General features: G+C 42.3%; 1 protein-coding gene across 13 annotated transcripts in view; it reads right to left on the bottom strand.

Annotated features, from left to right (window-relative positions):
* SH3KBP1 (SH3 domain containing kinase binding protein 1) overlaps positions 1-13,331 on the bottom strand; it is a 384,957-nt gene that overhangs the window by 61,755 nt on the left and 309,871 nt on the right. For all 13 annotated transcript variants that reach the window (XM_064364467.1, XM_064364472.1, XM_012434029.3 and 10 more), the window contains 2 exons: positions 4,969-5,020; positions 2,117-2,197 (listed from right to left, as the gene is read on the bottom strand). In XM_064364467.1, the coding sequence (XP_064220537.1) occupies positions 2,117-2,197; positions 4,969-5,020 (133 nt within the window). The remainder of the gene's footprint in view (positions 1-2,116; positions 2,198-4,968; positions 5,021-13,331) is intronic.

Genomic DNA, 13,331 nt, shown 5'->3' with positions numbered 1-13,331 from the left:
GCCTAGGCAACACAGTAAAACCCCATCTCTACAAAAAAACTAGCCAGGCATGGTGGCATGTCCTGTCCCTATAGTCCCAGTTTGGGAGGCTGAGGCAGGAGAATTGCTTGAGCCAAGAGTTTGAGGCTGCAGTGAGCTACAATCGCACCACCACACTCCAGCCTAGGTGACAGAGCAAGACCCTGTCTCTTAAAAAAAAAAAAATTAAAATAATCCCATCAGGTATTACTGTGCTCATCCCCACAATGTGGGGAAATATGCTCCAATCAGGAATGCTGGGAACTCATTTTATGGCACACAGGGTCCAGAGGAGAAAGGGCTCTGTTGAAATGCAAAGCAGGGGACATTTCTCCTGCGGCAGTAGGACAGGGACAGGAACTCCAACAGCCTGCAGGATGAATGGAAAAGGGAATTTGTGCTGACCCTGTAGGAAGACCAATTCTCTAGGTAGGGCTGATTCCCTATTGCATTTTACCAGGGCTTTTGCCTCCCTGATCCACTGTGGCATAGAACAAGGGATCATGGGAGGGAAAGGAACCAGCAATGTGGGGTCACTTGTTCAGCCAACTAGGGTGGTTGTTCACATGTAAGCTTAGTCTATATGTCAGCATGGACTAGTGCAGGAAGTGTCCCCATCACAGAGCCTGGCTACTACCCAGAAACTAGCTATCTATCCTCTATGAGGACAGAGAGTGGTGTCCGGTTATTTCACACCACACATTTTTTTTTTTTTTTTTGAGACAGGGTCTCACTCTGTTGCCCAGGCTAGAGTGCAGTAGTGTGATCACAGCTCACCGCAGTCTTGATCTCCAGACTCAAGTGATCCTTTCACCTCAGTCTCCCAAAGTAGCTGGGACTATGGATGTGGGCCACCAGGCCTGGCTAAATGTTTTTTTTGGTAAAGACAGCGTCTTGCTATTTTGCCCAGGCAGGTGTTGAACTCCTGGGCTCAAGCAATCCTCCCGTCTTGGCCTCCCAAAGCGCTGGGATTACAGATGTGAGCCACTGCACCTGGCCATGCCAATGCTTTTATATCAAAGAGTTATTCATATGGTATATACTCAATGGCTCTTTTTTTCATCAATCTGTGACATAGACCTGGCCTTCACAATGAGGTTCCACAACTCAACTTCTAACTGCTCACTGTGAAAGAAAGAGGTATAGCTTCTTAAGAGCTTGCAATGTTGGTAAAACTTTTGGCAGGCTGATATAATTTCACAATAAAATTTCATGAGGCCACCAAGGAGCACCTCCAAATAATTACATTCATTAATTCAGCATTTCTCTTGTGACTTAAAAATAACTGCTTTTTAAAATGGAATTTGCTCAGCCTCCTGTTCATAATAATAACGTAGCACTTTTCCCATAAAAATGTGTGATCAATCAAATCCCAGACACCTAATAAAATGAGTCCTTCTACAGTATGCAGATTTCTTTGAGAGAGACTCTCAAAATGGTAAGAATGAAACACGTCCATAAACTTGACTGCAGGACACACATTAAGCTACTTCCCTGCCAATGACACTCCTGACCACCTTCAGGAGACTCCAGGGACCGAGCTGCTTTTCCCAGTATTACTATGCCACCCCACCTCCTCCAACATCCTTGACCAAGGACATCTGTCTGTAATAACATTAGCCAGAGTCAAGGGTCCATCAGTGACCAAAGAAAAGAGCTTTCATTTGTTTATTTCTCTGGATGTGAATTTCACTAAGCCAAATCCATCTATCAACAGCGAACAAGCACCTTGGGACACTAGGCATGAAGGACGGGCTAAGTAGAAAATGACAGACATACACTAGGCCCTAAAGGAACTTACACCCAACTTTGAAGGGTGGAAAGGGTGGCCATGGTAGAGACATCATGAAATAGAAGCAATGTGTTAACTGACTAGGCTGGTTATTTTTCATTTGATGAGAAATTCTGGTCCCACGAAGTACCACATAATCCTCTCCTACTTCCTTAGCAATAGGATTTGTAAAAGCAATCAAAACAAAACCATGATCAGTATATTCCAAAGAAAAAGCAAATTCTGTGGGTATTCCAGACTAGCAATGTAACAGACAGCTTTAGCTCTTGCTGTTCTAGAAGTGCCAATGAAGAATTGCTTTCATACCTTTTTCTTCTGTTCTGTTGGGAAGCATTTCTGGTCTTTCAGGAGGTATCTTTTTAAGTTCATGTTTTCTCTCAGTGGTACCTAGGAGGGGAAGGGTAATAGTGATCAGAAAAGGTTTTCTCTATTCATTTATTAGACACACCAGCATTTAAACATTTATCAGGTAGAGCAAAGCAGTAAGTTTTTTTCCTGAGTTGGGTGTTAGCATTACCTGGCAAATGGGAGCTGTTTAGAAACAGAGAGCAGAAGTCATTACTGGCCTATGTCATTAAATTCACCTGCCTATGTATCCTTAATTTATAAGAACACCACTAATATTTTCTGATATTTAAGCTTGATTTCCTTAGGCATCAAAATAGTCACAGGAAATCACTGGGTGGGGGCAGAGAATATGTATAAATAAATAAATGTCAATTATCAAATAAGGGGCCACTGAATGTTGTATTCTACCAAAAAAAAGGGGGTTTCATAGGAATCTGGATCCCATTTTGTAACCATTTTAAAATAGGGCCTGGAATTATCTGACACTCCTCTCAGTAAGAGGTGAGGTCTACATCCCCTTGCCAGGAATGTGGGTGGGCTTGTGACTACCTTTATCAGTGGCAGGAATGATACTACGTAATTTCCAGAGCCAAGTCATAAAAGGTCCTGTAGTTTATGCTTTATTTGCGGGAAGACTGAACCTCCATCTAAGAGTTAACTGCCCTGGAGAGGTTACATATAGATGCTCCAGCCTATAGCTCCAGCTGAGCCCAGCTTTCCAGCTACCCTTGTCAAGGGGAGCCAGACATGTGAGGGAAACATTCATCTTCGAAACGGATCCTCCAGCTTCAGCTAGTTCAGTATTCCCAGCTGAGGTCCCAGATATGAGCAGAGACAAGCCATCTCAGCTATGGCCTGCTCTTGACTCACAGAATCTGTGAACATAAGAAGATTGTTGTTTTATGCCACTAAATTTGGGGTCCTTCAAGTATTACATTTTTTCATATGTACCACTTAGCACTTAGTCTTTACCTACATGGACTGCAGCTGCTCCCTTACCTGGAGTTTTCTCATTGGTGCCAGTGGCCTCAGGCATGTAAGAGCACTTGAGAAATAGCTAGAGCACAAACCAGTCAAAAGTACTCCTCTTATGTATGGACTGGGTTGAGTTCTTAACAAACTCTTTACATGACCAGTTCCATAGATGGGTGCTTGGTATTGGAAATCTCAATTACCCAATCTCAGAGGGCAAAAGAAGTTAAAAAAAAAAATCCACCAAACACACCCTTTATTTAAATCCTCTTAATGTCTCACTACAAATTAAATACCACATCTCATTTCTGTCAATTTCATATCTGATTTTTTTGATCAAATAATCAAACACAAGGAAAGCTGATGATGGAGAAAAATATGAATATCTACCTCTCCATTACAAAGCAGTTCCCAAGATCATTCAAGCAGGATAAATGAGCAGTAATCGATGAAGATTAAATGCCATCTTGCTTTGCCCCACAGAGACCCATCATAAACTTTGGTAAAATTGTTTTAAAAGGGTAAGAAGTTGCCTACCATAGTACAATCTAGTCTCCTAACAATAACGAAGTCAGTGTTATTCCTAGAGACACAGGAAGAATTGACAATCCTACTATATTGAAGAATCCAATCTTAGCTACATTCTAGATTGCCTGAGCCTTGGACTCCTCAACTAATCTCCACAGTCTCTGATTAATTACCAAGGCCTATGGGGAAAGAGGTCTTCAGAGAAAAGCAAATAAATAGCTTGCTTCAATTTCAGCACAATAAAATATATGGCCAGAACCACTAGGTGGCAAAATGAAACTGCTCAATGCAAACAAGGATGGGGGCGGAGCAAAAGATGTAATTAACATCCTATTTCAGGGCTTAATCTCTGTAATTCTCAATTATGCCAAAGGGAATGGAAAAGGAATTTGGGGTCAAGTTTTTCTCCCTAACTTGGTGAGCCAAAAGAACTTAAAAATCACTTCTTAATAAGTTTATAAATAAACCAATCTGGAAATTTATTCATAATTTAACTGTTAAAGAAATGTCATAATTGTGAATGCACAGAACTACAAATATTCCTTTTCTTCTATTTTTGTTGTTAATTTTTAAAATGTCACTTAACTAATTATTCATGGAGGAATTTTTCCCTATAATTAATTTTAACAATTATAAAGAGAACTTCTATTGGGAAATATGAAATATGATTTTTATTATACGAGAATCCAGTGTGCAACGAGCTATCAAATGTCCAATATCAAGTCTTCCTATATTATTTAACCTGAATAGCTGAACTACACAGAAAAAAGTCAATTAGACTTTTCAAAATTAAAAAAGAACCATGAGAAAAAGTATTTATTGCTAGAAAAACATCTTTTTGTTGGGGGGTAAGTGAAGTCAGTACAAATTTTGGTTAACCACCTGAAACAGACACTGAAAATTCAGCAACACCGTACATGCACAACAATGCTATGACCCATGGGAAACAATTTTCCCTAAGCTGACCTTCAGCTGGGCACAGGTGAAACAGGACAATTAAGTTCTTTTCTCCACAAAAGCTGTTTATTTTAAAAATCCAAACTTGTTTTTTTAAAAGTTCTTTCTGATCATCCTCTTTGGGAGCCTAGATTTCTACACTATACCAGGGTTACATTTTAATGGTATGTTTCTCTTTTAGGAAAAACAGAAGTATCTTTAAAATCTGCCTGATGAGATCAAATCGTTAACTTCCCAAGTTGTCAATATATGGCACTTCAACCAAGAATCCTGAACTCTACACTGAGGATGATTTGAATATATGCAAAAAGAAAGACTCACATTTTATTTGATGGAACTGAAAGGTACGTTACCTGCCCCTTGTTTGATGACAGGAGCGGATGGAGGTGGTGGCTTCTTGGGTCTCTGAAAAATTAATCAAAATTATACCACATGAGATTGTTGGCAAGCCTATCCTCTCACAGAAGGACTATAGACATTGTTTTCTATGTGCAGTTTGGACAATTTAGAGAACCTCTCCAAAAAAATTGAGCAATTCGCTCTCCAGGGACGTCAGTTTTTGGCACCTCTAAATAAACACTAAAATAAATCCAGTCGGCAAAACAAAGCTCCAATCGACAAATGAAACGCCATTTCCCCCTTTCTAAATTTGTAACAGCCTTCTGGAAAAGCACGGCTCAGCAAAAATGGCCTGAAACCAGCAAGCACAATGGTACTCCTACGCTGAAGCTGCATTTGCAATTAAGATTTAATCTGCTGAATAATCATGCAATTCGAAAAGAGTCACTGTAAAGATTCAAAATCGAATCTGCTCTGGATGTAGGACCTTCAACAAAATGCAGGCTAATGGCCTGCTGCAGCCACATCAGGTTGCAAGCCTTCTGCCCCTTCCTACGCCGAGTCTGGCAGGCCATTTGTTAGACACCCCACAGACTCATTGTACAACTGATAAACTGGAACAGAGGGGTTTTTTTGTTGTTGTTTTGTTTTGTTTTGTTTTTTTGCATATCAGCCGTGATTTGTTTTTCTCACACCCTGTCACTCCGTAGGTGATGGAGGCAGCAATGCAATCAATGGCATGCATCCCTGAACTGGTTCCAGGGTAGCCAGCATTTTCTTGTCATTCAGGATTGACTGTGGGAGGGAGATGATCAGGCTGGACTTGGCAAGTTATTCTGTGGCCAGAAAATCCAGCCAGGGCACTGTTCTTTGATAGCTGTTTTAGGGGGAAGGGGGACCGAGGGCAAAGGGAGAACCATCTCAACATCAAAATCATTAAGGAATGAAGGAAGCATGAGAATGGGGAGGGTTTGAGCAGAAGATCCACATCACTGCCGACACTTCTCATCCTCTCTGGGCATCATATAGTTGTGGTTTTTAAAAAGCTCCTTGGAGTCTCTTCTGCTCTCTGAAAATGTATTACTGTGACATTACTATTACCACAGGGACTAGCCAAAGCACCTGCCCATCACCAGCCCTGACCCATCAGTGCCTAATGCAGCACTGTGACAAGGAAAGAAATGGTATTAAATAAAACCCAGAGAATATCACACCCACAGGGAACTTTCTCAGGGGGCATCATAGCATGTAGGCTCTGGATTCAATAACATATCAGCTTTGTTTTTTCCCAGCTGGGTGATTCAAGCCAAGTTATTCCATTAGGTATGGGCTAGGGATGGGGGAGTTCAGAATTTTACTGTCATTATAAATCCTGGCTCTTTCCACTATTACCCACGGACATGGGGCAAGTGACCTCACCGAGCTGAACCTTCTCATCTATAATTGGTGATAATATGACCTCCCTCTTAGGAGAATTTAAATTCATAAGCAGAAGTCAGTAAGCACTGACTTGTTTAATCTGTGAATTATGATACCCATTTTGTAGATGAAATAATTGAGGCTTCCAGAGATGAAGTCATTTCTTGAGGTCACCAGGCTAGTAAAAGAGGTTAGAGGAGTAGGGCATGGCTAGGCATCAAGCCCAGGGCTGTCTGATCCACAGGCGTACTCTTAGCCACCATGAAGAGTCCATCTTGCCAGAAAATATCCACACGACAAACCATCACACAGCCATGAAATCATATACAAGGAGTTTAAAAAAGCACAGGGGGACTGTATTGTGTTAAAGCTGAAAAAAAGGGTATCAAATTGCAGCTACAGTATGAGCTCAACTAGGCTGCAACATACACAGAAAAGGAGGAAAGAAATTTAAAGCAGTGATCTCAGATTCTGGGTGCATACATGTGCATGTGTGTGTGTCATTCTTAATATTTTTTCTGTATTGTCTCTACGAGTGCAGTGAAATATACTTTATTAAAATAAAGAAAGCAAGCTGCTCTAAGGACCACCAGCCCTTACACACAGGCGCTCCGTGGGATAGATGTGTTTCTGCCTCATGGTCTCACATTATTCTTTCCCTTTTTGCCAGCCCCTTCTAGCTCTCCACTCTTTTTCTTCCTCCCTTCTCTGTCATTGTGTTAATAAGACTGGGGACAGATGCGTGTTTACCTAACAAAAGGATCGGTGAGGTTCTGCTAGTTAACCTTCCTTTACCTCGGAATCAGAGTTCAGGCATATCTCGGAGATATTGCAAACTTGGTTTTAGACTACTGCAATAAAGTGAATCACAGGAATTTTTTGGTTTCTCAGTGCATATAAAAGTTATGTTTATGCTCTGCTGTAGTCTATACAGTGTGTAATAGCAGTATGTCTAAAAGAGCAATGTTCGTACTTTAAAAATACTTCACTGCTAGAAAAAACTAATGATCATCTAAGCCTTCAGCAAGTTGTAAACTTTGTACTTGGGGAGGGTCTTGCCTCAATGTTGACAGCAGCGACTTGGGGTAACTAGCAATTCCTTAAAATAAGACAACAATGAAGTTTGCCACATCAATTGATTTCCTTTCATGAAAAATTTTTCTGTATCATGCGATGCTGTTTGATAGCATTTTAGTCAGAGTAGAACATCTTTCAATACTGGAGTCAATCCTCTCAAATCCTGCCACTGCTTTATCAACTAAGCATATGTAATATTCTAAATCCTTTGTTGTCATTTCAATAATGTTCACAGCATCTTCACCAGGAATATATTCCATCTCAAGAAACCACTTTCTTTGCTCATCCATAAGAAGTAACTCTTTATCCATTCAAGGTTGATCATGAGATTGCAGCAATTCAGTCACATCTTCAGGCTCCACTTCCAATTCTAGTTCTCTTGCTATTTCCGCTACATCTGCAGTTACTTCCTTCACTGAAGTCTTGAACACCTCAAAGTCATCCATGAGGGTTGGAAGCAACTTCTTCCAAACCCCTGTTAATGTTGATATTTTGACCTCCTCCAATGAATCACAAATGTTCTTACTCACATCTAGAACGGTAAGCCCTTTCCAGAATTGACTTTCCCTAGATCCATTAGAGGAATGACTATTGATGGTAGCTATAGCCTTACAAAATGTATTTCTTAAATAATATTTGGAATGACTCTGATCCATGGGCTGCAGAATGGATGTTGTATTAGCAGGCATGAAAATGGCATTGATCTCCTTATACATCCCTATCAGAGCTCTTGGGTGACCAGGTGCACTGTCAATGAGCAGTAATATTTTGAAAGGAATCTTGTTTTCCAAGTGGTAGTCTCAACAGTGGGCTTAAAATATTTAGTAAACCATGCTGTAAACAAATGTGCTATCATCTAGGCTTTGTTTTTCCATCTATAGAACAGAGTCAGAGTAGATTTAGCATAATCCTTTCTTTTTTTTTTTTTTCTGTTTTTGATACAGGGTTTCACTATGTCACCCAGGCTGGATTGCAGTGTTGCAGTGGTATGATCACAGCTCACCGCAGACTTAACCTCCCAAGCTCAAGAGATCCTGTCACTTCAGCCTCCCAAGTAGCTGAGGCCACAGGTACACACCACCACAACTGGCTAATTTTGTTAATTATTTGTAGAGATGGAGTTTTGCTATGCTGCCCAGGCTGGTCTGAAATTCCTAGGCTCAAGTGATCATCCTGCCTCAGCCTCCCCATCCTGGGATTACAGGCATGTGCTGCCATATCTGGCAGCATAACTCTTAAGTGTCCCAGGATTTTCAGAATGGTAAATGAGCACGGGCTTTAACTTATAGTCACCAGCTGCATTAGCCCCTACCAAGAGAGTCAGCCTGTCCTTTGAAGCTTTGAGGCCAGGTACCAACTTCTCTAGCTATGAAAGTCCTAGATGATATCTTCTTCCAATAGAAGGCTGTTTCATCAACTGAAAATCTGCTGTCTAGCGTAGCTACCCTCAACTAAGCTCAATCTTCTGGGTAACCTGCTGCAGCATCTCCATCAGCACTTACTGCTTCACCTTGCACTTCTATGTTATGGAGACGGCGTCTTTCCTTAAACCCCAATAACCAACCTCTGCTGGCTTCCAACTTTTCTTCTGCAGCTTCCTCACCTCTCCCAACCTTCATAGACTTGAACAGAGTTAGGGCCTTGCTCTGGATTAGACCTTGGCTTAAGGAAGTGTCGCGGTTGGTTTGATCTTCTATTCAGGCCACTCAAACTTTCTCCATATTATCAATAAGGCTGTTTTTATTTATTTATTTTTAGAGATAGAGTCTCACTATGTTGCCCAGGCTGGTCTTGAACTCCTGGGCTCAAGTGATCCTCCCATCTTGGCCTCCCAAAGTGCTGGGATTACAGGCATGAGCCACCATGCCTGGCAATAAGGCTGTTTTACCTTCTTATCATTCATGTGTTTACTGGAGTAGCACTTTTAATTTCCTTCACAAATTCTTCCTTTGCATTCAAAGCTTGTCTGTTTAGTGCAAGAGGTCTAGCTTTTGGCCTGTCTCAGCTTTCAACATGCCTTCTTCACTAAGCTTGATCATTTCTAGCTTTTGATTTAAAGTGAGAGATGTGTGGTTCTTCCTTTCACCTGAACAGGCTATCATAGGGCTGTTAGTTTGCCTCATTTCAACATTGTTGTGTCACAGGAAATAGGGAAGCCCAAGGAGAGGGAGAGAGGTAGGGAATCACTCCATCACTCAATGGAGTAGTCAGAATACACACAACATTGATCAATTAAGTTTGCCATCTTCTATGGGCACAGTTTATGGTGCCTCAGAACAATTACAATAGTAATGTCAAAGATCACTGATCACAGATTACCCATAACAGATATAATAATAATGAAAAAGTTTGAAATGTCATGAGAATTACCAAAATATAACACAGAGACATGAAATGAGCACATGCTGTTGGAAAATGGCGCCAGTATATCTGCTCCACACAGGGTTACCACAACCATTCAATTTGTAAAAAATGTAGTATCTGAAACACAATAAAGGAAAGCACAGAAGAATAAAGTATGCCTGTCATTTCTTATACACAAAACTGCCAACAACCTGTGGCCTTATTCTTCCCAGCCAAGTCCCAACGATGCCTACCCCTGGACATCTTCTTCACTCCTCGCTAGTCTGAACATTTTTATAACCAATTTCATATAAGCCTCCTTTCACCGAGGCCATTAGCCCAGCGACCTTGCCTCAAACCACAGGGCCCCAAATTTAAAAACTACAATTACAAGTCATCATATTTTCCAACACTATTGGTCAAAGAAAAAAAGTCCCTTACTGTTGTGTCACATTTGGCATGTTGCAGACACATGAAATGTGACAGAGCAGAGCAGAGGGGCACCGGGGGAGGGAGAGGGGAAAACGTTACACTAACAGACAGTGTATGAAAAGTGTGGTCACAGCAAGTATGTGTGTGAATGTGGCAAAGGACAGAGACAGAAGTGTGAAGTTTTGTTCAGAAACCCGGCAGTTGCAGAGGCAGTTAGGGGCACAGTTTTGAAAGGAAGGAACAGTTTGTGAGCTGTCTGTCTTGCATCTACCACTCTTGATCAATGTTGGCCAGGTGCCTGCTTTGCTTACTAGCAGAGGGGGTTTATAAGTTTTCCTCTTTTTTAATTCTTTACTGACTTCACTTTCTCTGGTTCCATCAAACTTAGCCTTCATGCTTTTTCAGAGGAGAAAAGATGCCACATTTTCAAACAGAGTATCTTTAAAGTAATTCTAAATAAAAATCAGGGCCAGGGTTCTATGCAGCTCTGGACTGCTCTCCTCCCCCAAATGATTCATAAAGTATTGCACATGGGCCTACAATGTTTTTTAAAAAATGCAACAGGCCCAGCACTTTGGGAGACAGGCAGGCAGACTGCCTGAGCTCAGGAGTTCAAGACCACCCTGGGCAACATGGTGAAACCCCATCTCTACAAAAAATACAAAAAAATTAGTAGGGCATGGTGGCACATGCCTGTGGTCCCAGCTACTCGGGAGGCTGAGGCAGGAGGGTCACCTGAGCCTGGGAGGCAGAGGCTGCAATGAGCTGAGATCGTGCCACTGCACTCCAGCCTGGGCAACAGAGGGAAACCCTGTCTCCATAAGAAAAATAAAATAAATAGAATTAAAAAAAAATTTTTAAATGCAACAGGAAGGTGGCAGTGTGAAATGAGAAGTCAGAATGGGTGATTCTCCAACAAAATGTGACAGTAGAAAATTCATCACGAGTTCACTATTCTCAAATAAAAAGACATGAGGAGATCACTTAGTTGATTTCCCTTCAAACATCCAATTGTGACTGAATAAAGAAAATGGGGCTGGGGTCCTCTGGGCTAAGTAGTAGGTCAAGGTTTCCTGTGTGGAGTTTAACAGTAATAAGATATTAACCAGCTCCTATAGGTGCACATACTAAAACATCCTTTCAACTCAGGCAAGTATTTAAGTCCCGAGTTTTTAGTGGCACTTGTTCTATTTATTCTCTTTACCCCTTCCTCCATGGTGAAGGTAAAATGCTCCAGCTCCAACCTCAGGTGGCTTCAGCCTGCTCAACTTGCAGGTAAGTACTAAAAAAACAGTGGATGTTAAGAGCTGAAAGTGATCACAGAGGTCCCCCATACAGCTGAGATCACTGAGGCCCAGAAAGGCTTTTTCAACAGCTAGTTGGTAGCCAGAGGGCCCAGAACTCAATGTTTCTCAATGTCCAGACTATGGGAATTCATTTCACAAGAGCCAACATGAATATAATGATAACAAAATCAATGAACCCACATTTTCTGATTTCTGGGAGAGCTGAATGCCTTCCGCGGTCTTCATACATGGAGGGAGCACAGGCCTAAGTGCATGTGTGTCCATGTCTGCCTGTGTGTAGGGTTGTTGGCTTGGACCAAGACATGCAGACACCATCCTTCAAGGGATATATTAGCTAGATTTGATTTTTGCCTTTACACTACCAGGAAGGAAATAGATATGAACATTCTGGAATGAGAATAGCAGGAAGACAAGCTTTGTTTCCTGTGAAGGATTTCAGAACTGACTCTGTCCCTTGTTTGGTAAGACTGGCCCTTCCCAAGCAAAAGGGTTCATCTGTTCCCCTGGCAGGAATTTGGTTTGTTCCTTTGCCTCTTGAGCTGGTTTGCCTTCAGAGCTCTGGCCCCAGAGATGTGATTTGTTAAAAACAAAAAAAAATACAGAAGTGTACCCTGATGGCTGGGTACCCTTTAGAGGGGCTTTGTTAGCAGAGTATAGTGAGGTTCTGGAAGTCTCAGTTTGATTTTGAGCAATTCTGGACTTTGGAAGACCTCCTCCACATATCCTGCTAAGTTCTCTGGAGGGGTGTGTGTGTGTGTGTGTGTGTGTGTGTGTGTGTGTGTGGCTGGAGAGGGGACACAAATGGACAGCTCCTGATTAGGGCACCCCCTTGCAGCTCTAGAAACACATGGGGACCTCCACTCTGCCCTTTTCTCCCCTGCCCCTGGAGGCCCAGCCACACCTTTGAAATGTGCAGCTGAAGCCATGCTCTAGGTGATGACAGTGTCTATAACTGCACCTTTGTACCCTATAGAGTCCTCAGCAACTGCCTGCCCTGTAACCCACACTGGAGATACCCAGGGACCTGGGGAACCCACTCTTGGAAGAGTCTTTCTCTAGTTTCCTCCCTCAGCCTCTGGCCTACATCCATCATCTCCCATTCAGACTGATGGCCTACTGGGAGGTCAGCCAGGCCTTAGCATTTGGCTTCTCCCTAAGATGCTCTTGCAGTTCACCCCCTTGGCTTACCCCTTCGCTCCATCTGCCCCACCCTGAAAGTGATGCCTCGATTCCATGCCCAGATCCCATGATCAAATGGAAGGATCTGGGCCTCTCTTGGTCTGGGAAGGGTAATCTGACAGGAGGCCAGCTCCCCCTGCCCCTCCCCTCCACTCTTCCTCCTCTTTTGTACAAGAGAGAGCAGCAAGTAGGAGAGGAGGGCCAGGAGGAAGAGAAGGTACACTCTGGCACCAACCAACTAAAAGACCAGGGATTCTTCACCAGCAACCATGTACCATGCGTGCTGTAAGGCCCCATGAAGGAGAAGCTTGGGATGTGGGCTCTGCCTTCATAGACTACAGGCTGTAAGTACGACTGGAGAAGGGAGAGGGAATACCATCCAGGTGGCTTTGAGAAAGTCCACTGGGGCTGAGTCAATAGGTCATACTCGGATGACATTAACTCCTTGACAAACTCCATTTCTTTGCATGTGAAACCACCCATGAAACTAAATGTTCAAGACAGATAGCGGTTAGGTAAATATTTTTCATAAGGCTGCTTATTAGAAGCACGTATTTCTTTCTTTTGGAAGGCTAACAAATAGGGAAATAATTTATTGGACATCTTCAGAAACTAGAAAA

This window comes from Aotus nancymaae, unplaced genomic scaffold (genome assembly GCF_030222135.1).
Source record: "Aotus nancymaae isolate 86718 unplaced genomic scaffold, 86718_ANA_hifiasm-v0.15.2.pri h1tg000058l, whole genome shotgun sequence".
Classification (NCBI taxonomy): domain Eukaryota; kingdom Metazoa; phylum Chordata; class Mammalia; order Primates; family Aotidae; genus Aotus; species Aotus nancymaae.
Note: the sequence above shows the minus strand (reverse complement) of the source record. Positions and strands in the feature narration are given on the sequence as shown.